At 48.2% G+C, this 23,242-nt stretch overlaps 1 protein-coding gene across 9 annotated transcripts in view; it reads right to left on the bottom strand.

The window, feature by feature from the left end:
* mast3b (microtubule associated serine/threonine kinase 3b) overlaps nucleotides 1-23,242 on the bottom strand; it is a 68,862-nt gene that overhangs the window by 7,827 nt on the left and 37,793 nt on the right. For 6 of the 9 annotated variants that reach the window (XM_069186184.1, XM_069186185.1, XM_069186189.1 and 3 more), the window contains 18 exons: nucleotides 21,074-21,094; nucleotides 20,230-20,308; nucleotides 18,072-18,229; nucleotides 16,178-16,253; nucleotides 15,050-15,259; nucleotides 11,761-11,862; nucleotides 10,508-10,640; nucleotides 8,710-8,777; nucleotides 8,492-8,577; nucleotides 5,262-5,470; nucleotides 4,871-5,009; nucleotides 4,486-4,618; nucleotides 3,752-3,917; nucleotides 3,318-3,419; nucleotides 2,480-2,602; nucleotides 2,229-2,341; nucleotides 715-863; nucleotides 122-243 (listed from right to left, as the gene is read on the bottom strand). In XM_069186184.1, coding sequence (XP_069042285.1) covers nucleotides 122-243; nucleotides 715-863; nucleotides 2,229-2,341; nucleotides 2,480-2,602; nucleotides 3,318-3,419; nucleotides 3,752-3,917; nucleotides 4,486-4,618; nucleotides 4,871-5,009; nucleotides 5,262-5,470; nucleotides 8,492-8,577; nucleotides 8,710-8,777; nucleotides 10,508-10,640; nucleotides 11,761-11,862; nucleotides 15,050-15,259; nucleotides 16,178-16,253; nucleotides 18,072-18,229; nucleotides 20,230-20,308; nucleotides 21,074-21,094 — 2,189 coding nt within the window. The remainder of the gene's footprint in view (nucleotides 1-121; nucleotides 244-714; nucleotides 864-2,228; nucleotides 2,342-2,479; nucleotides 2,603-3,317; nucleotides 3,420-3,751; nucleotides 3,918-4,485; nucleotides 4,619-4,870; nucleotides 5,010-5,261; nucleotides 5,471-8,491; nucleotides 8,578-8,709; nucleotides 8,778-10,507; nucleotides 10,641-11,760; nucleotides 11,863-15,049; nucleotides 15,260-16,177; nucleotides 16,254-18,071; nucleotides 18,230-20,229; nucleotides 20,309-21,073; nucleotides 21,095-23,242) is intronic. The other 3 variants (XM_069186186.1, XM_069186190.1, XM_069186191.1) reach the window with 1 other exon arrangement.

The following is a 23,242-nucleotide window of genomic DNA, read 5'->3' as shown; positions in this document are numbered from 1 at the left end:
TGCCAACATCCAGTTCATCTTGCGGGGCAGTGCAGTCTGGATAATACTGAGCAGTTACGGACAGCCAGGACCTTACTAAGGAGAGCCTGAACTCCTAAGAACAGCGGCCGATCCTGCTCACCCTCGTCCTCGGTGGAGAAGGCGAAGCGAGGCATGGTCTCCAGGCTGTGGGTGCTGGTCATCACCAGGGGGCTGGCACTCCTCTCCGGCTGGGAGGAGCTCGAAGACGCCCTAGGCCTCAAGCTGGAACACAGCACACAACTCAGCGCACTGGGACCACAAGACCCGACTCCGAACGCCGATTCGAGCCATTTAAACCCAATACATTCCCTAGAATTGCAACTTGAACTCCACCACTAGACCTGCACAGTTACTTATTAGTGGCACAAAACAGGCCACATGATACAACTTTATTATGGCTTCAGAAAAAGTGATTTCTTTACTCCTATCCACATTGCTGGAACCCCACAGCTTGACACTGGCTTTGTGGTCTCCGCACATGGTCACACAAAAACATAAAAAAATTAACATTAGAGTTTCAGCTCGCACCTCAGAGTGCAGAGAGAAGGAAACTACCCCTCGCACACAAAGGAAAAGCCTGTCACAGTGATAACTACAGGAAATGAAACCCAAACACAGATGATGTTAAGGTTTTGGCAGATATAGTATCACTTTCCAAAAGCAGAAGACATGCCATGAACACCAGAGACTGACCTCCCCCTGTGTCCAGCTGGCTTCTGGTCAGCGCTGCCCGCCTGCGGCCGGCCCTCCCCACGCTCCTCCTTCTCCTCGCTGTGGCTGCGCTCCGAGGACGAGAAGCTCAGGTTGGAGGGCGTGGCCAGGTGCTCGGAGCTGCTGTACACCTGTAGCACAAGAGCGGGGGGGGGGGGGTCAGTACATTTTGCAAGTATTCTATTCACACATCCATCATCTAACCACTACAACCAGTTCAGGGTTGTGGGGGAGCCAGGTACTATCCCAGAAAGCAACAGGCGCAAGGCGGGATAGCCCTTGGGCGGGACGCCAGTCCATTGCAGGGCACACACATTCACGCCAGGGCCAGCTTTCCCAGAAGCCGATTCATCTACCAGTACGTCTCCTGACTGGGAGGGAGGGAGCTGGAGCACCGGTAGGAAACCCACATGAACTCAGGGACAGTATACAAACTCAGATCGCACCCTAGGAACTGAACCCAGGGCCCCAACGCTGCCAGACAGCAGCGCAAAACCACTGAGCCACCGTCCCGTCCCAGAGGTGCACGAGCAGGGAGACAAACACCTGACGTGTTCATTTTTACTGAAAATGAATGTCGCATTTAAGCTGTGTAAGGCACACTGTTGGCTCATATTTAGAAATCTGAATGTAGCAATAAAGATTAATTCTAAACCTAACTTGGTATTGCAGCTTCTCCTAATCGACATTTTTGGTAACAGAGATGGTGTAAAGTATAAAGGCTGTGTTGATGTTTGGGTGCAGAGCATTTCAGGAAAAGGCACTTTTGTTTGTTCCCGTTTATTCTCCAGAAATGGTTTTAAACTTTAAAACTCATTTCAGGTCTTCACTGAAGAGTGCTGTGACTTCTGTTAACCCTACAGCTGCCTGGTATCGAAATGCTCCACACCAACCTTTTCTCATGCTCTCTGCACTCCAGAGACAACAGTTGGTGGTTTCAGATTGGGTATATGCATAACAAAGGAGCTGAGTCCAGATTTTTGCTTTTTATTTTTTGATGAAAGGTCTTGCCTATCATTTTTTCCCCACTGTTCGAGGGGGTTTCCTCTGGGTGCTCTGGTTTCCTCCCACAATCCAGAACCATACTGGTATGTTAACCGGCTTCTGGGAAAGTTTGCCCTCCGTGTGAGTGTGTGTCTGTATCAGTGTGTGCCCCGTGATGGACTGGTGTCCCATCCAGTGTGCGCCCTGCCTTGAGCCCGCTGCCTGCCGAGATAGACTCCAGCTCCCCCACAGTCCTGAACGGGAAAACGCAGATAGAAACTGGATGGATGTGTACACCCATCTCATTGGTTTATTATAATTTCTTGATTTGACGGAAAACGAAAAGAGTGATATGAAATTAATTCCAGCTGAAAATTGGAAGCATCAATGTGATAACAGGTGTGGTGTGCACTTATGTACACAACACGTTTTACAGGAACAGCACAGAAACACAGGCCTGCTCTTCCAGCTGAAAACAACGGATCTACAGCAGCTTTCCCCAAAGGATGCACCTTGCTGAAGCGATGGGACCAGGAGGAGAACTGTCGGATCTCCAGGGAAGAGTCGTCGTCGTTGGTCTCCTCGTCCTCGTCGGTGTCCAGGTGGCGGTACCGTTCGGAGCGAGCTGGATGAGACGGGAGGGGGGGGAGAGTGGGCGTCGGGCAAGTAAAGAGAGCAGACGCACTCGCAGGACTGTTTCCAGTTATCGTGATTTGTTCAAAATGTCTTTCGTGTGTGACTGGGGAAGAGCGGGGCCACCTACTGTCAAAATAGCTGGTGTCGTCTTCAGCCTCCAGCTGAGGGATGAACTCTGCCTTCTGGCGCAGGAGGCCATTCCAGTCCAGGCTGGCAAAGAAAGGGTGCTGCTTGACCTCGCCGGCCCCTCCTGAAAGAGAGCTCCCCCTGTCAGCACAGCCCCTGCATGCCCGGTGCACACGTGCGGCTACAAACCCAGGACTCAGGGCAGGCCGATGAGACTCATCCCTGGTTTCGTCCGAGACGTCACGTTTAAGACCATGCTTGTTAAGCGTTCATACTTCAGCCAACAGCTACCGTAGCACCCTGCAGCTCAGCCAACATCTATATATCCCTGCAGCTCACAGCTGGCAGCCCACTGAAGCTCAGCAGGTGTGAGCCTGGCCAGGACCAGGATGGGAGACCTCCTGGGAAATCTAAGGTTGCTGCTGGAAGAGGTGTTAGTGGGACCAGTAGGGAGTGCTCACACTTGGTCTGTTTGGGTCCTAAGCCCTGTACAGCAATAGTTACCCTCCCCAGTGTCCTGGTCCAATTTCCCCCCCGGCCTTTACCAGTCATGGCCTCTCAACAATCCCCCATCTCTGAACGTTTCATCACTCTGCTCTCCTCCCCACTGGGAGCTGGTGTGTGGGGAACGGACTGGAGCATCATCCAGGTGGGGTGTTCCCATTACCTCTAAAGCACTTCGATTGGAGTTTCCAGAAAAGCATTATATAAGTGTATAAGTGTATGGAATTACTATTAATTATTATTGATACAACTGGTTAAATACTTGACATTTTTCAAAGCCCAGGTAATGGAAAATGAGACATGCATAAAATTGAAAACACAAACACTGTTGGTACCTGTGCCCAGACGCTCCAGGGGGCTTTGCCTCAACAAACGCGTGATCAGATCCTGGGCGTCTGCAGGCAGGGCATCATCACCATCCGGCCACATGATCTCGTCTGACAAACGCAAGAGAAATCCACACTGTTCCGTTAAAATTTATACCCTAAATCTGAGGAGGTGATGAATTTCCTGCTCTTTTATGAGCCTGACTCCTTTTCACCCTCCTAATGAGTCACAACTTCTGTCAGAATAACATTCTGTAATTAAATCAAGAACATGTATGAGCAACATGTTATGTTCCCAGGCTGAAAACGAGGAAGTTCACATTCCAGAATTCAGTTTCGGAAGACAACAACAATTCCTAACGAACCGTCTCATTCCTGTCTATTGTGTGCGGGGGGCTCCAAAGCAGCCTCCAAGCCTAGAGATGATCTGAACCCCAGCTCACCACTGACGACCTGTCCGAAGAGCTCCTCGGGCGTGTCTCCGAAGAAGGGAACGCAGCCCACCAGGAACTCGTACAGGATGATTCCCATCGCCCACCAGTCCACCGGCTTGCCGTAGCCCTGCCGCAGAATCACTTCCGGGGCTATGTACTCGGGCGTGCCGCACACCTGTAACAGAGTGCGGGAACACGGCAGTGAAGCCTAACGGCTAGGCCTCAGTGCAGTATCCATGGCAACAGGAAAAGTCACAGTTCACCCAGCACAAGAATACCCCCTTGCACACCACTCAGCAGTAAGGAGAACACATAACATAACATCACTTTATTAGCCCTATACAATTTCTTGCATTAGGAATTCGTCTTCTCGCATACCCCAGCTTGCTCTCCATGAGACAGACACAGACAGGGAGAGAGAAGCTTGGGGTCAGAGCACAGGGTCAGCCATTGTACAGCACCCCTGGAGCAGTTGGGGTTAAGGGCCTTGCTCAGGGGCCCAACGGAGTAGGATTCCTTTGCTGGCTGCAGGATTTGAACCGGCAACCTTCCAGCCACAGGTGCAGATCCTGAGCCACAGAGCCACTGCTCGGCCCCAAGGGACACCTCCGTTAGGACCTTGTTGCAACACAACTGAGGCTTTTCTCGATGTAGCCCATCTTACAGGTGGATGAAATTAAAGCGAAAGGATACGCCAACTAAACCGTGGAGAAGCCCTTGCTGGTGACCCATTAGGCGCTCACCTGCTTGTCGATGAACTCCCTGGTGTCCTTCTCGATGTGCCCTTCGTAGAGGTTGGTGGTCATGTTCATCAGGCCGATCCTAGAGAGGCCGAAATCCGTCAGCTTGATGTGGCCCATGGATGTGATCAACAGACTGCCGAGATAAAAAAAAAAGAGTCTTGTTTAAAGGAAAACAACGATTTCACAATGAGATCTTATAGGATTGTAACTCAAGAGTGCCAGCTTTTGAGAAAATACATATTCTTTATACATTTTACATTGCTGGGCTCTTTCTTATGCTCTCTTTCTTGGATGATGTTTCCAGGTTCTCCTATTCCCGTTTCCCTGCATGATCCCCAATGTCCTGCCAGAACTCTGGAGCACTGGCTTGTGTGTGGAGGCTTACTTGTCTGGCTTGAGGTCCCTGTGCACAATGCCATAGTTGTGCAGGTACTCCAGTGCCAGGACAGTTTCAGCGAAGTACATCTGCGCCATATCTACTGATAGGGGTCCCATGTTCTTCAACAGGTTAGCGCAGTCCCCACCTGAGGGTCAGAACCGGTAAAAAGAGTGTGACAGCAGGAACACACCTCCCAGTGCTGGGCATCCCGCCCTGCAGAGGAACCCCATATTCCCTGCTAGACCAAAGTTTCCTTCAGAAACAAAGAAAACAAAAATCGCACATTCATTTTTCCACCCCCTCCCACCGATTTGGAAAATCCTTTCCCCAGGCTGGAGCCTGTAAGCTCTGGATAACAGCTGGCAATGTGATGACTGTACTGAAGGTGATGACTCGCCTTCCACGTACTCCATGACCATGCAGAGGTGGCGGCGCGTCTCGAAGGAGCAGAACATGCTGACCACGAAGGGGTTCTCGGCGAAGGTCAGGATGTCCCGCTCCACGAAGACCTGCTGGATCTGGTTCCGCAGGATCAGGTTCTGCCGGTTGATCTTCTTCATGGCGAAGCGCTGCCGGGTCTCCTTGTGTCTCACCAAATACACCGCCCTGGGGCAAAGGGGGACACCGCGAGCTCAGCGCCGTGCACAAGCTGCAGCAGCTGCTCAGTTTCAATTCTGTATCCGAGCTACGCGACTTGAAGTTACTTCTCTAATGCTTTGCTTGGGCAGGGGCAGTCGTAGTGATTTTTCAGGCCCGGGCAAAAGTCCCAAAGGGTTGCCCAACCCCCCCCCCCGACTTTTAAACCCCACTTTAAACAAGAATAAAACACCCAATTTTCACAGGTATGACATTTTCCCCAGGATTCACCAACCATTAGCGACACAGCCCAGTGGACACACATGTAACCATGCAGTAAAGGTATTAGTGTAAAAAAGAAATGCGTGAATAACATCTGGGTGTGAACGCATTCTGTCAGCCTCTCGCTCTCTGCAGTGACCATTTTGCTCCCAGCTGTCACTTCATTCTGATCTGTACTCGGAAGAAAGCCGTGGATTTGGGAAATGCCGACTTTCCAGGAATTTCTTTTCCCACTCATTTGGTTCTGTGCCATTGCTACTGGCTAATTTAGTTCAGGTAGGCTACAACAAAGCCCCTGGCGAGAGCAGGGACATGTATGCTTGATTGGGAAAACAAGACGACCAACAAACAGTGCTGGAGCGATTAACCATGTGAGGGCCTAACCACCACTGTTACAAAGCCTGTCATAACACTTTCACAGCAGCAGCACCGTCTCCAAAAGACCAACGATTGACTGACAGCAGTTTATATTTAAAACCCAGTTGGTCCTAGGAACAGTACTACTCATGCACTTGCACTTACAATTGCTTTCGCTTGTTCGCATTGTGCTTCGCGACAATTAGCTGCCATAAGTCTGTTTATACCAGGTGTACAAACACCGGGTCTGTTGCAAAGCCACATTAAATAGGATGGAAACACAAACACGAACAAATGAGCTGAATGAAGACCGTTAGTACTTGTCAATGAATCCTGAAGAGCACACATGTGAGATACAGTTCCTGTTTAGACACCTGCTGTGCAGATGGCTTTTGTATCAATGACCAGTAACATCTGATTCTAACTATCAGAAAAGCTCTGGGTTGCTGGGGGTTGTTGAGTCATCAAGCTACAACAATCCATCTCTTGAAACTTCATCCACATGACTATGTGGTTCCAGTCCCCCACCGCCCTCTGGATAAAGAAGTGTCTCCTGTTTTCTCTTTTATGCTCCCGAGTTTAATTTCTACTTGATAACTCCAGCCAGGCCTACCTCTCTCATTAGAGTGGCAGGACTTCGTTGGTGATCAAGGCAAACAACAGCCTCTTCCGTTACTGCACTGGTCTGGGGATTCAGCGAGGCACTCAGCTCAACAATGATGCCTAAAGTTTAATGGGTCTCACCCAGCCTGGACACTGCTCTTTCTGGAGCTTACTCGAGCCACAAATACTGGCAAGACGACTTTCAAGCTTGGCAATAGACAACTGTTTAAATAAAGGTTTTGTTTTACTAGTTATCAGCTAAAATACACACTTCAAGATCCGAAAAATTATTTTAAACCACATTTCTTGCAAAATAAAGAACCAAATAACACTGTGCAAAATATTAAACACTAAAAGGAGAAAAGGGATTACATCTTTCACCCAGCAGAATTTGCTCGTTCCTTACAGTGCGAAAAGGGCAAAACAAAATAGTCCTAAGACTTACTTCCCTGGGTATGGATAAGAACAATATGGAATTAGCTGACAGCATCGCAAAGTGCTCTAGTGAGTTGACAAACAAGTACTCAATATTCAAGGATCGTACACTAGACACCTCAAATGATCTAAGAGGGCTAGCAGTTGATTTGACACTATGACCCCTGTCTACAGCAGGTCTTCCTTTACCAGCCTACGGTTTCTCTGTGTAGATTGCCATGAGTCAATAGCACAGGAGGAACTGATCTGAAATTCAGTAATGTAGCTGGTCTCAGTCCTAGATCCTGGTACACGTCCTGCTGGGAGGTAGTTAAATCTTACTGTCTGTGCAATGCGTCTGACTTTTCCCAGCAGAATCCACTTGAATACAAAATAGGAAAACCAGGTATTCAACTGTATTGAACTCAACTGAATTCTTGGTTTGTAGTAGCAGGTGTCTTGATAAAGCACCTATAAATAAACACACATTAAACACAGAACACTGGCCTTTGCAAAACTGAACTACAGCAGTTTCCGTTGTGCTTTTGGGTGTGCGCCACAATCTTACACCTCCTTCGATAAGAACGTCAAGGCATGCCAGCACTATCTGCAGGGCTGCAATCTTACAACAGGCAACCCCCACAAAACTTGTGTAGCATTGACAGCTACAAAACTTCAAACGGACTTCAGACAGGTCCTTCAATCACAGAAAGGAAAATCACAAACTGTCTTCTGTGCTCTGCCAGCTGACCTGAATCATCCTGTGGTTATTCTTATGAAAACACTAAGCTTATCCTGCTCTTTGGACATTCAACTAAACAGCCCTTATAGTGATAAAGCTAATCCAACAGACTACATTAACATCAACAAATGAATATCATAAGACCCACATAAAAGTTGAATTTACAACCCAGAAGAGGACACACTTTATACACAGAATATTGTGAGCATCTGGGACAAGCTGACTCTGAAGCCTATTCCATAGGATCTTTCTAGAAGTGACACTAAGACACTTAGCTCCTGGTAACCAAGAAAAACATGGGTTTGTAACCTCTCTCATCTATAAAGATCTCCAGCAGCAGTCTGATATAATTCTTTAGCTCCATCTCACCTCCCAACGGCTTAACAAACGTCATCACTTAAAGTAATGATACTGCTTGTCTACTCGTTTTTTTACTGTAGTTTTTAGCACTTGGGAACCACTCTTGATTTCAAATGATTTGCAAAACATTGGCATGTTCTTGCAATCTGCAACTTGTCTGAAGAAGCTGAATCTACAAGTATGGTCTAGGACCTTTCTCTGTGTAGTTAAGGGCTCAGACAAGGTAAGAAGTGCCCTTCTGCACTGCACACTGGGCACAGGGTAATTCAGGAGGTCTGCACACACTCACTTACCCGTAGGCCCCATTGCTGATGAGCTTAATGGTCTCGAAGTCACTCTCGTGGGGTTTCTTTCGAGAAGGGGTGGAAGTGGCCCGATTCTGGAGGTGGTGGGGAGACAGACGGAACACTTCCAGGTTATTCGCAGGATATATAGGTAGAGCCTTCAAACCATGGAGCAGTAACATCTGGCGCCCATGTGAACCAGCCAATGAGAGCCCCTGGGGACTTACCTCCACAAACTCGTCCACCTCCGGGGTGATCGTGTGTCCAGAATCGTAGTGTTCAAACTGCTCCATTTCTGCAGGAGGAGACAAATGCTTTACTGACCAGCTGCACTCTGAGTACATCCGAGCACAGCCTGACTCCGCTTCTTAAACATCACACTGTTGGTCACACTGCCACAGCTCCCAGTGTGTTTGAAAACAGAAGACCTACAGGTGATTCGGGCGCAGAAAGAAGCAGCAGCACCAGAAAGCAGAAAGACACTGAGCTTTGGAGAGTGAGAGGTGTAGCTGACCACTCTCATCCATAACCCACACGACATGCTATTGATCTTCAGCATGATGTCTTTTACTGGGGTGCGGCTGAAAATATCCCAAGGATGGTTAAAGATTAATAATAATAATAATAATAATAATAATAGCGCTTTTCTGGACACTCCACTCAAAGCGCTTTACAGGTAATGGGGACTCCCCTCCACCACCACCAATGTGTAGCCCCACCTGGATGATGCGACGGCAGCCATAGTGCGCCAGAACGCTCACCACACACCAGCCCTCAGTGGGGAGGAGAGCAGAGTGATGAAGATTAAGACTCCATAAGATCAGACCTGGTCCGATTCATGTGCAGAAATCATTCCCATGGAAATATTATATGACTTTAATACATTACATTTATATTATTAATATATTTTGATGGCTGCAACAACAGTACTTCTGGCTCTCATCTTCATAACTCATTTAAATGTCCTTATTTTTAAGTTCGTGAACTCGTTTCTGTTTGTGGTGTTTTTTTTCCCCAGAGCTGTTGAGGCCTTTTTTTTTTGGACGTTCTCAAAAAAAGTTAGTTTAAAAAAAAAAATTTAAATATCGCTGCCCGAAGCACAAACCAAAAGAGCGCCCAAGCCGACACTCCTCAACCTCAAGGACATGTCCCAGTGCCCTTCCAGAGATCTTCCAAGGACAACACTCCGCTGTGAGGTCTCCGCTTGCAGTTACCACTCACCTCATTTTCCGATTTCTTCATCACCTATAATTCAATGAGCCGGTATTCAATGCCAAACCCTGGCAGCCTGTGCACAATCGCTGCTCAGATTCTATTTCTGTTAAGCTGTTTGGAGGGGGGGGGGGGGGGTTCTTTTACAGGACACCTCCCCGCCCCTCTCCCCAATACTTTCCGTGCCTGAGAACAAGCTGGAAATGTTTGAGGTTTCCCAAGATGGGGGAGCAGCCCCTGCCTCCCCCTGATGTTCTCATTCGTGGAGAGCAGGCTGGAAACGTTCACTGTGTTCCAGGATGTACAGGAAACCGTGCCCTGCCACTGTCCGCTCAGCGTGGAAGATTACCACAGCGCAGCGGCAGGGTAATTCTGCATCCTCACTGGAGGATTCCCCTAAACTTTCTCCCCTTCCAAACGTTAGCGGCCATGGGAAATTACAATAATTACCGGCAGCCAAAGTGCTCCAGTCCGTTCCCCACACACCAGCTCTCAGCAGGGAGAACAGAGTGATGAAGCCACTCCAGAGAGGGGGATTATTAGGTGCCCATGACTGGTAAAGGCCAGGGGGAAATTTGGGCAGGACACTGGGGTGACAACAACTATTTTTGAAAAATTCCCAGAGATTTGTAATGACCATGGAGAGTCAGGACCTCGGTCTTGCCCCTCACCCAAAGAACGGTGCATTTTTTACAGTACAGTGTCCCGTGGACTGGGGCATTAGGACCCACACAGACCCACTACGGGTCCCCACTAACAGCTCTTCTAGCAGCACCGGTGGCAATGTCCACAGAGGTCGCCTGGTGGTCTTACCCTCCAGGGGGTCGCGCGTGAGGCCCAGCTGGTTGATGATGTAGCGGGGGATGTCTATCTTGACTCCCTGGCCCACCTTGGCGTGACCTTCCGCCGCCTCCAGGAGGTGGTAGAACTCCTCTGGGTCAAACTCCTGCACAGGGCACACGCACACACACACGCAATCAGAGCCCTGCTCCCTGCCTCCCTCCTCAGCCAGGCTGAAGGCACCGAAGGCTGGAGACAGACACTGCTTCTTTGTCGGGCAAATACTCCCTCCCCCCCACCTCGACATGCACACCTGTCCACAGGGCTTCCAACACAGGAGCCTGGTGCAAACTGGGCTTCAAACCCAGCCTCTGACTTGCAGTTTGTTGGGCTGATTTGGGGGTTTTTTAAGAGGGGGCTAGGTGTCTTTAAAGCCTGCACATGTGCTTACACATCACAGTTTTGTGTTACAGTCAAAAGACCCTACACAACAAAGCATCCTACAAACCAAATGCAGTGATGGTCACCTGCAGTGCACACAGAGGCCATTGACTTGGGGGCTGGGGCAGTGTTTGTCATAGGAAGCAGTGCTACTGCAGACACCATTTCCCAGTTAGCTTGCAAGCAGGCACCATACCAACATTTGTCACAAGACCACTTAAAAGAAACATCCCACCTAATGTCACCAGCAAATTACACACCCTCCCCCCCTAAATAATAACTAATAATTCCTTGCAATTATATAGTGCTTTTCTGGACACTCCAGTGTTCTTCAGGTAATAGAGACTTCCCTTCACCACCAATGTGTAGCCCCAGCTGGATATGTGACAGCAGCCAGAGTGCACCAGTACACTCCCCACACACCAGCTCTCAGTGGGGAGGAGAGCAGAGTGGTGAAGCCAGTTCAGAGATGGGGATTAGTAGGAGGCCATGACTGGTAAAGGCCAGGGGGGACATTTGGCCAGGACACAGGGGCTAACACCCCTACCCTCTTTGAGAAATGCCCTGGGATTTTTAACGGAGTCAGGAGCTCAGTTTTAAATCTCATTCAAAGGACAGCACCTTTTTTTAACACCTAGTGGGCCCACTAACATCTCTTCCAGCAGCAACCTTAGCTTTCCCAGGAGGTCTCCCATCCAGGTACTGACCAGGCTCACACTGCTGAGCTCCAGAGGGCTGCCAGTGATGAGCTGCGGGGCGATATAGCTGCTGGCTAATAAACCCAATGAAAGGCCAATGGCTTCCTCAACAGGAATAACTGGTGCTTCAGCCTCCTTTCTCCTTACCAGACACTCCAGCAGCCTGGCAGGCCGGGCGATGACGATGAGGATCTTCTTCACCAGCTGCGTGATAACTGGCACCTCCTCGCTCTCCGAGCGCTCGTACGCCTGGCACAGGGGAAACGGACAGGCTGAGCTCCAGTGATATTGCCTCGACCACCTCCTACCCACCTTTATTGTCCCAGAAGGGAAATGCGCTTTGCAGGCAGGTAAAAGACACAACACAATACACAATACATTTAACATAACATGAACCAATCACCAAACAAGAGACATATGCTAAAAACAATATAAGTAAACTAAATATACCACCGATTGATCAAATTAAGCAGGTTAATAGCTGTGAGAGTAAAAGAGAACTCAGTATCTATTGCATTTGATTCTTGGCAGTTAAAATCAGCACCCTGATGAAGGAGCTCAGATTCACTGTGCAAGGGGCAGTCATGACAGGCGGTGATTATATCAACTATTTCTTTGACGTGGATGTCTGGAAGCTGTAGCTGCTGTTCACCAATAATTTTCTAACTACCTGCACTATCCGGTTCAGTCCGATTTTATTGTGGGTTAGCAAACCAGGCTACCACATTCAAGGAAAGTTCTATAGAATAAAGCCATTGCTGTAAGACGGGCATTAAAAGAGCTGAGGTTTCTTAGGAAGAACAATTTTCTTTTTCTTACACAGGGCACCCATGTTTTCCCCAAAGGTTAGCTTGTAATCAACAATGGTTCCAGCTGTTGACATTTTGCATTTCTTGCTCCTCCTCGACTGTTGTTTTTGCAGCCGATGGTTGCTCTCTACAATCAGTTAAAATCTGGAAAACCAGGAGTTTAAATAAACACACCTAGAAGAACTTACACAACTATTTCTGCTACTATTTTATTAGGCGCTGCCCTGCTCCAATAATGACATCTCCTATTTTAATCCTAGCAGCAAAGCTCTATGATATTTGCAAGCCTTTCTCATTCCCACCAGGAGAAGCTATTGGATATGTCAGAATCACCTCCAGCACGACTGTGACACCAACAGCTAGAGCTAACCTCCAGCTTTCAGTGGTTATCACATCGGGCAGGGCTGTATTCCAGCACCCCACCATGAGTAATGGAATAATTGTTTCATGCAGATATGACCACTATCCACTTCTGGTACATCTCAAAGTGACCAAGCTGGCTCAGACAAAAGAACAAAGCTGTCATCTAGAGGGAAAAGGTTTTGAAAGGGAATTTCATGACTTATGAAAGGCTTCTGCAGACTATGAACATGAATTTATGTATTTTAACAAAACAGTGCAGTGCAAGAACTGTACAACATGTGCAGGATCACAGGACGTGCTCTGAAACGCTGGTAGATTCAGCAGTCATGTGATTTTCTCAACGCTGATCTGGTCCGCAGGCCACAAAGAGGACACAGACGGCTCTTGGTAACTGTGACTGGCTTTGCCATGACAACACCTCTCTTACCCCAACAACCCCCCGGCTCACATCGGCAGCTCTGACAGCTCAGCCTTCTAAAACACATTAACAGGAAGCCAGCTTCGTCTGATGTTGAGAAAAGCAAAGCAGTGGGCACTTCTGGTGTTTGGTGCTTTGTAAGACTTGCAAGTGAAGGGTGGGGGTGTGATATGAGAGAGAGCAGGGTGAGCGGCAGAGCCCCAACACGCCATGATGGCGCCGCCCCCTCGCTCGGGCCTGGTGACCCAAATAAAAAGAGCCAGTGGCCAACCTTCACATGAGGGCAAAACGCCCTTAAGGAAATCAGAAACCGATTCGTTCACAGCAACGGCCAGCAAGACGTGCGGACTGCGGATCGGCCGGCGTCCACTTCAAGTCCTGCGCAGTGCTCGTGTCGTGTAGTCAGTACTCACTACCCTGAAGCACCGTCACAGGCCCCTCACCAGCTCCCCAAGGCACACAGCCCCAGGGCCCGCTGAACACGACACACCAAGAGAGTGGACGTGGGGGATAAAAAAAAAACACATCGTAACCCGATGGAGCAAAGGCGGCATCAACAGGATTCCTGCAGGCTATGGGCCCTGTTCTTACAGCCACTGTCCTGCATCCAAGAGCACAAGTCCGCCACTGTCAACAAGGAAAGACCCCTCAACACAGGAAGACCAGCACCACCCAGCCACAGACAGCAGCACGTGCTGAGAGAGGTGACGGCAGGTTCTATGCTAGAGGACTGGCCACTTCAGGCAACAGCAAGTGTAAGAGGACCAAGTCTTCCACATGGCTCCTGAACTCCCACTGACTCCCATGGCCGGACCGATCTTAAACAAAAGCAACCTAACTTTTGAAATGAACTGGCTTGCACTGATGCTGGGTTGTCCTAGTCGGACTTAAGCGCCGTGAACTGATTTTTTTTAACGAAAACAATAAGTCTTGTGTTTCACAACTCCGTCCACACAGTATCAAAGCAGCCCACTGACCTGGCAAGCAAATTAAAAACACAGCAGCGAGAGCAGAACAGTAAAGTTACAAACACTCCTGATCCTGTTTTACTGGAAGCAGCATAATGTGGAAAGAGATGCATCATAATGGGAGAAAGGTAACACAAAGCAAGGGCCAGAGCAGCACGGTGTCAGCGTCGGCGATTCCTGGCTGATCTCTGCTAGCTCTCTCCACCTCGCCTGGTGATAATTATCCCCCAGCGTTGTGGGGAACAAAAGGGCCTCTAAGTCACACAAATAAACGCAGCGAAGCCTCTCGCTGTTGCTATGGAGACTAACATTCCCCTGCTGCAGACGAGACCGCAGTGCCAAGCAAGGGGACTGCTGCCATCGCGCAGCCCGGTGCCACACACTCGGGTCGGACCGAGTCAGCGGGCGCAGGTTTCATCGCGAGATATCATGGACCACAGGAAGCACTTTCATTTGTATTTTTAAACTGAGTTGAAATAAATAAAGCCCCTTTTGTCCTTCAGCCTCCCTAAGATTTTCTGCAGTAAACTCAGCCAGGACTAACGATTCAATTAAAACGTAAGCTTGCACGGAAGCAAACTGTCCGAACAGAGACTGTGGAATTCAGAAGAGAGATAAAAGAGTGGTGTTTTATTCAACAGACTGGAAATGTAGTGGGCTGTGCTGCAAAACTGTCATATGGGCTGAAGAGCACTGCATACCACTAATTCGCTTTCCAGTACCACAGAGTCTCTCAAAAGCTATCGAGGCTGCCCAGAAGAGGAGTGAGAGCAAGAGCACAGAAAAGCTAGAAAAATGACTTGAAAGCTGAATTGCTCCATCAATAAGTTGAGACACTTACTCACACTCAGTGAGACACACCCAGCTCGGAGCCTCACCTCATGCAGAAGCTTCTCCAGTTTCTCCTGCAGCTCCATGAAGTAGCGGGAGGTCACCAGGCCATTCTGGGACTTGTCCAGGCAGTCTCTGGCCAGCTCCACCAGCTGGTGATGGATGAAGCCCAGGACTCCGTCAGCCAGAGGCAAGGTGCTGTCCGGGGAGCAGTGGGTGATGATCTCTTGGAGATGTTCCTCCATCTGGGCCGTAGCCTGGAGAGGGCAAAGGGTGACCCTCAGTCAGCTGAGCGATGGTCACCCTTATCCTTCCAGATAGCCGAACCTGAACCCAAAGTCCCCACCCCACTCCCCTCCACCCTCCACCCTCCAGAGCCACACTAAAGCCTGCCAGGCCACCACCACCCAATGGCTTCCTTCACCTTTAAACTGACAAGTCATTTTTTACACATCTCCTCAATTTAGAGCCGCCACACAAAATTACATTTTAACCCAGCCCAAAGACATATATGAAAATGAACAATGTTTACATTTCAGGTTCCCAGCAAACAAAGTCATGGAGTTCATTCACAATATCTCAGAGGTATTCTGTCTATATTTGCATTTTTTCTAGCATCTCTGACCTCAATCACTAGTTTTGTTTTGTCATTTTACACTGCAGTTAATTCTATAGTTCCTACCAGAGACCCAGACAAATTCCAGACCACTGTACAGTGTTGGGTTCACTCTAATTCAGACAAGACACTGGCCAAACAGTAGAATTCCACACAACCTGCTGCCATTCTGGAAAAGGAATATGTCCCGTGCTCCTTGTGACAGAGCCCAGCACTGGATTTACCCTCGCAAGTGACCATGGCAAAATCACACACACAGGAATATTCTAGATCTTCAGGACGGGCAGGGCCACTTCAAGAAGGCCACTCTCTTGGCAAACACGGCTACAACATCTCTTGAAGGAAATGATGTGCAGATGTTTCTCACTTTAAAACACGCCACTATGATGGAAACGTTTTTAACGGCCTATTTGTTCCCCTGTCGTGGCTACGCCAGCTGATGAGCCCTAAAGAGACAACTGGGTACCTGCGCGCCGCCGCCTTATCCCAGGAGACCGGCCGACGCACAAACACACGACCCCCCCCGGGGAAGGTTTACAAACGGCTGGAGGAGACCTACCTTGGGAAAGCGCTCCTTGTAAACATGATTCATCATAATGATCTCGTTATCAAAGGAGCCACTCGTCCGGCCAGGACTACAGCAGAGAGAGAGAGAGAAAAAAAAAATCAGCAGGTTTTTTTTTTTGTGCTTTAAATCAAAAAGCGCGTCTTCACTGCCCCCCCCGCCTTACCCCTCTACAATGTGCTCTGTGTGCCTGCAGAGAACGTCAGGCTTCGCACGTTGAGGATCTCTGCCTACATGAGTAAAACCTACGGATGGCAGAGCCGTGGCTGTGCCAGGAAATGAGATCAGTGATCATCTATTTGGCAAAGCTGTGGGAAAATCAAGTTCTGAGAATATTTACACAGAAATTAATCCGGAATAAAGAAGCACTCTCAGGTCAGGGACGGATGGGCTTCAGGTTTTTCCTGGGATTCTGACTGTAAGAAAACTCTGGATTCATTATTCTTTCTACCCCATTAACATTTCATAAATTAACATCAGACAAAATAAGATTTACTTTGATACTAGGTGAACGACTTGTGATGGACTTTGAATAAGGTCGGAATTAGAAATTCGATTTCCTTCTATTTACTTGAGGAGTATTTAATTTAACCTTGCCATATTCGTGCGACGAATACATAACTGAACCCGTGATAAACCTTTTACTGTAGAACTGGATTCAAGACATCCTGGCATATTACTTGTGACGACAACAGGTCACTAACTAGAAGCAAATCCGTCCGGACAGCCGGGAATCCTGATTTTGCAATCCATATGAAAATGGGGAAAAGGGGATTAGCTGAAAGGCTTCCTGCTACGGCTGAACTTTTAGGTATGCTTTCTTCCACTTAAATATTCTATTTAATCATGACAGCAGGCTCAAGGCACCACACACTATACTAAAAACATGTCAATCTTGCATCATACTTCATATTTAGCACAGAATAGTTAGAAATACTGATTTCTAATGCCTTTCGAACATGTTGCTAACGGGTTCTCCCTAGAACATTAATTAAATGTTGAAAATTTAACAGAACATGGATACTGTCCAAAAGGAAGAAATCAGGGAAGGCGTGGATCGCTGCTGAATTGGCGATCTGAGGTCTGGTGAGGATGCAGCTCCGTGTTTCCGAACATAAAGGAGCTTCTGTTACGGCAGCCTTCAGAATTCACCAGCAAGCCTGCGGCCTGGCTGCCCTGCGAGTGCCTGCACCCACGCTCTGCTGGCAGAGAGAAAACACCACCGGCGTCCAGCCCGAGAGGAGAACGAGCAGGCAGACCTCCCAGCCTTCAGATTCTCCGGAGCACCAGTTCAATGGTGCAGCCCCTGCATTTCCAAAGCAACTGCAGGGTGGAACCAAGGCCTAGTGGGTTATCCTTGTGTGGGAAATGGTCTTTCACTGCGCCTGGCTAATAGGTTAACTGCGAAACGAACAGGGTCGCCTGCATTCTGCCTAAGAACTCCAGTCCCTGGCAATAATCCCTCAGCTACACACCTCCCTGAGCTCTCCACTAATTATTACTTTTTAAGTGATCCGTGTCTTCTACTGAAATACTCCCTGCCCCCTATATAATGTAGGTCTTTTCCTATTGCCTAACAAATCAATAATCAAACCCCTGCCGTCTTATTGCTTCTGCAGTTGGTGGGGAAAAACAGCAAAAGCACAAAGATGAAATAATACATCCACAGCAGGCTGAATGAGACCAGCAAGAGAATGAAATCATGTCAGGCAGGTTAGGGGGTCACCGGGCCAAGAAGAGGACCCAGTCACGTCACGTGATCAGAAAAGAAGCCAGTTCCAGTGCTTGCAAGCTGAGTTACATGCTCTAATTCCAGTTTCCCATGGTCAGCAAGAGGACGTGGATACTAAGGCAAACTAGTCGGCAGCAGGCCGGAGGGGAGGGCTACCTCAGGCTTCGGGACCGGGGGCGCGCCAGGGGCGAGGGCCGCCCCTCCTCGTCCGCCACGCTCTCCGTGCTGCGGAAGTGCTTGGACAGGAAGTGCAGCTCGTCGGGCGTGGGCTGGAAGGGGAGCTGGTGCAAGCGTTCCTGAGAAGAGGATGAAGACTGTAAAAAACAAAAAGAACAGATTACAGATTGTCCCCCCCCAGCCACACAGAAACCACAGGCCACTGCAGAGCCGCCAGCCCGCCCGCCCGCCCGCACGCCTCTGTGCGAGGGGACGAGCTGCAGCGCACATGCCGACACGATTACGCAACGTTAAAAAAAACACGGTGCTTCTTCGGGGGGAAAAAAAAAACACAAAGAGCAGTCGTTCTGCCAGAGCCGAGACGAGACGGAAGTTCAAAATAAAGAAGGTTCCCCCTCTGCTCATGTGGTCCACCAAAAAGACAATCTTGGGCCCAAATCGGACGAAGCACTTTGCATCTTTGAATGCGACAGGATACATAAAGCAAGCACGCATGGATCCATTCTTCAATCTGAAGTTTGCAACTGAAGTTTCCAAAAGAATATGTATTCTGTCATGTTATACTTGAGATCTATACCTGGAGATCTTGATTCAGATTTTACATTTATATGGTCCTAAACTGATCAAAGAGCCTGTACATCCACCCCATATTAGGCTTCGTAGGTTGCCTGGAACTTATAACTTGTGGAGAAATATATAAACAAAATATGCTCCCTTGAATTACTCTATCGTACCTTTTTTCAGCTTAACCTAAGGGACCCCTAAAAAAATTCAGGATTTCAATAGCTCTACTGGAGCGTGTTTTGTTTCAGAATATTTTTCTACCCAGCAAACATGAGAGACGGCCATGGTGTTTATTCAATTCAGTCCGCTACAGTCGTATTACCTAAATGACCTAATACAGTAACAAAAGGAAATATCAATCAGAGGGAGTGTGGATACTTCGTGGAGCCCAAGACATTCACATGACCACGTCTTCAAGAAAGGCTTTGTGTGAATGCTAGATACCATTTACAGTTTTTAGGTTGTGTTTGTCCTAAGTAATGTTAGACTGAAACCAACAACACTGGGAGGAGATCCTGCCGAAGATCTGATGCCAAAATGACTTGAGTGCCGTGACTCCTGGAGGGGTGAGGGAGGTGTTCTGAAAAATCAGCGTGATTGGTCACGGGCGGACATGGCTCCCCGGTCACACTAATCCGATTACAGCTCTGCTGACGCGAAAGAAATCAGGGGCAGATGTAGCCAGCGGGCACTTTCACTCGCTTTTGTTGATGTGTAAGATCGCAGCCTGCAGGCCTTGAGCAACGGGACTCAATTCTCTGGCTCGATTTCATCAGCGAAAAAAAGCAAAAGGATAGGAAAGTCTGCACGACTCAAGGAGGAAATCTGAGAAGCCTGCCATGTTTCCTGCTACAGAAGGAAGGTACAGATACTGTCTGAACATCTGAATGGAGTATTGTTGGGCGATGGCAAGGAATGACAGTTGCTGAATGCACTGTGTAACAAAAAAAAAGAACTAGATCTTGGCATTGCACTCACTAGATGGAATGACAATGCTTCGTCACAACACACTGTATCAGACACAACAACACAATGACCGCATCAAGACAAACCACATGACTGACCACAAGGTACTCTGTTCACCAAGTGGACGACAGCCATTTCAGTTTTATACATCTGTTTCGGTCTTGACTGTGTTAAAACAAATGTGCGACACTCCTAATGCTATTTAAAAACACATGGTCTTGCATGACTTGTGTGATTTTTTTTTCTATGATATCACTGCAAGCCATTTGGTCTTTAACAGGAAGTGCGGCTTTATACCAAGAGATGTGGGAGTATGGAACAAAGTAGCCAGCCATAATGCAGCCAAAGCCAATACCTTGGCTTCTTTCCTTGAATAGGTTAACTACTAGAAGGGCAATGTGGGCTGAACGGCTTCCTCTCCGTTTGCAATCGTTCTCATGTTGTTCGAAATGATTTAGAGTGAAACGGTCATCTGATCTGAGGTTGTTTAACTCGTTCAACACGCGGTTTCTACTGCTTGCATTAGGCACCCCAATCCCACACCCTCACAATGTCCACAATTCCATTTGCTTGACTCCAGCCCAGTTCCATTTCACATGTCACTTACAGACACCGTGGAGCTCGGGGTGTTGGTTCCATAGCCAGAAGACGGGAGGGAAGCCAGAGACCATCTACGACCATCCGCTCTTAAAACGAAAGAAAAAAAGGCACCATTTAAGTTCGCCAAAAAGCCCTACGTAAAAGGAACAAAAATGTTAGTCTGAAGGGAAAAGATTGATTAATCCCAGGCCAAGAGAAAGAGAGAAGGTTATGGTTACCGAGGGTTCATATGTGGCTCAAACCATACTGGCATTTCAGTGCAAGTATGCTTGAGCTCTATGATACTGACACCACAAGTCTGAGCCTAGTGTAGTTAGACTCCAGGGGAAATAGCTGGCAGGGATTCTCTGGCCTCCCCTAACAAACGGTCACTCAGGAACCCTCCCATCACCCAGGAGCCCACAGACTCACGATGACATCACTAAGGGACATACTTCTCTTCCAATCAGCGCTGACCCTCCTGTAGGTCACACTGAAGCTGCTATCATGGCGGTTCAAAAGAGCACATTAGCAGTCCCTTATTTTCTCTGGCTGGATGTAAACCAAGATGTAAAAACAACAGAGGATTCCAAATTGGACAAGTATTGAAAAAAGAATTGACAAGCAGCATGAATTAGACTATCAGGGTTTTTTTTTTGTTCTTTTTTGTCCATTTGATGTTTTCTGAACGACTTACTGAGCCTTTAAACTGCAAAATTAAAGCTGCGAAAGTTCCTACAGGGACTGCAGCAAACACGAGGCAAACGTGCAGAGAAATAAAAGGTTTGTAAAAAAATGAATAAACCGACCGTTCTTTTTTCCTTTCAATAAAATGGAAGAAAAATATGAAAGAAAAATAATGGGCACGCTACCTGTCAGTTCGGGGCACATGGCTAAGACGTCGGAACAGCAGGAAGAGAAGTGTGGAAGAAAAAAACAAACGAAAACGAGAGAGATCTGATGAGTGATAAGATTTGTACAGTAGCATCTTCAGGAAACAGGCTGCTGTTTACAGTGCCGCAGCGCTCTGTGCATCAGGAGCTCTGCCCACGCACAGCCCACGCCTGAGAGGAACGCTTGTCACCCAGAGCGCCTTCTCAAAGGCCACGCTCCGGCTCCCTCGGGCCCCTGCGGCTCCGGCCTGAGCTCCCCTGATTTACACGGTTTTAAAAAATGCATCAGCTTTAGAAACTACCGACGCATCGGTTAACCTCCCGTTCCAGACTGGCTTGACCTGTGCACACTGCCGCCTTTTGTATCTCAGCTGCTTGAAGACACAAGGACAAACAAACAGAGCCCCGGCTGTAGATGAAGCCAATGTACAGAACAAGGCTATTTGCAGGGACCTGAGACACGGGAATCAGAACCAATTAATAAGGGTACAAAACAGTCAGGATCCGGAATGTCTTCGGACTGTGGGAGAAAACCAGAGCACCTGGAGTAAACCCATGCGAACAGGGCAGGAACATACAGAGTCCACACAGCCAGTACACCAGGTCCGGTAGCGAACCCAGGGCTCCAGCCAGCGTCGTGAGGCAGCGATGGTAACCACTGTGCCACCATGCCCAGCAGAACGCAATGGCTCAAAAACATCTTCAGGAGCTCCTAAAACAGAACCCAGCCCTTTGTAAAAGGCTGGACTACGACTCCCAGAATCCCCTGTGGAAGATGTGGTGGGTCAACAGGACTGGCTTTCCTCTGCATTTCCTTCTCCTGGCTCCCCAGGGTTTGCGGCGTGGAAAAACAGAGGGGTGTAGCTGCAAGCCATGACTCACTAGACTGGAAGACGTACTGTACTGCACCACGAATCGGGGTTAGCTGACTCAACCACCGCACTGACTGGAAGAAGCCCTAAAATAAAAATCAGGGGGGTGGGGGATGATTCAGAAGAGCCTCTCGCTACAAACCCTTCTGAACAGCCCTGATTTTCTTTTTTTTTTCTTTTTTCCTGCGGACGCTGGTAACGTCTTCAGCATTTACAAAAAGTCTCTAGAACTTGACACCACTAGCGGAAACTGATGCTTGTCTCCCCACAGACCAACCATAACGTGACATGAAACTCCCCCACCAGGGTATCTGACCTCACAGGTATCTTTGCATCACTCGTTTCTTCCCACAGGCCTCCAGCACTGGGAGCCTGCAAAGAGCTCGGCCTCAGCTTTGTTCACTGTATGTTATTTAGACTGCACACTGCAGGGCTCCAGTCAACAGGCAGTGCTACCAGCCTACAGTATGACAGCATCTCATAGTGTGTAAACCCCACCTACAGGGAGGGGACCAGTCCCAACACTGCTGTGTAGTTGCATGCAAGTTCATCTTTAAAACAAACGCTCCGAGACAAAAGGTGGTGCCATTTCACACGACTTGCACCATCGTTCTGAAACGGCGCTAGAAGACTTTTCACGTCCTGTGAGAGACAGCCCTCATGTGATGCTCCCGTGTTCCTTGCTCAGAAACATCAGCCCTGCTGACTGGCAATGCTGTCAAGGCCACCAGATGGGGAGAAGGTCTACATACTGTACCATTACATTCATTAGCAAACAATGACAAACGGAAACAACTCCTAGATGTATAAGCAGGAGGTGAGACTCAAACAAGGGTAAAGGTCAATACCTAGAGTGTTTTGGAGCGTCACCACACTGCTTTTCCTCAAACGATTTTCTTGTTTTTCTACACAAGCAGGGAAAAAAAACCACTTTGAACAATATTCACTGTATTTGGCTGTATGTGAATGTGTTTTACAGCCTATTAGTGCAGCAATGTATAAAGTCAACTTGAAGTCGATATGGTTATGCCCACAGCCAACAATCATATAGAGATTTCCAGGAAAGACACTAAATCTACTTCCAGGAAAGATACTTCTCATAACTGCCATTATGAGAAGATACTGAGCTGGAGGCGATTAACTTGCATAGAATGAACAATGCTCTCATGGATATGTATTCACAATGTACCGGAGAAAGAAATCCTCACACTCTGAAGACAGTCACCATTAAGAGCCTTCTTGTTGAGCGAGACTCCCGAGACACACACAGACACCT

Source organism: Lepisosteus oculatus, chromosome 29 (genome assembly GCF_040954835.1).
Source record: "Lepisosteus oculatus isolate fLepOcu1 chromosome 29, fLepOcu1.hap2, whole genome shotgun sequence".
Classification (NCBI taxonomy): domain Eukaryota; kingdom Metazoa; phylum Chordata; class Actinopteri; order Semionotiformes; family Lepisosteidae; genus Lepisosteus; species Lepisosteus oculatus.
Note: the sequence above shows the minus strand (reverse complement) of the source record. Positions and strands in the feature narration are given on the sequence as shown.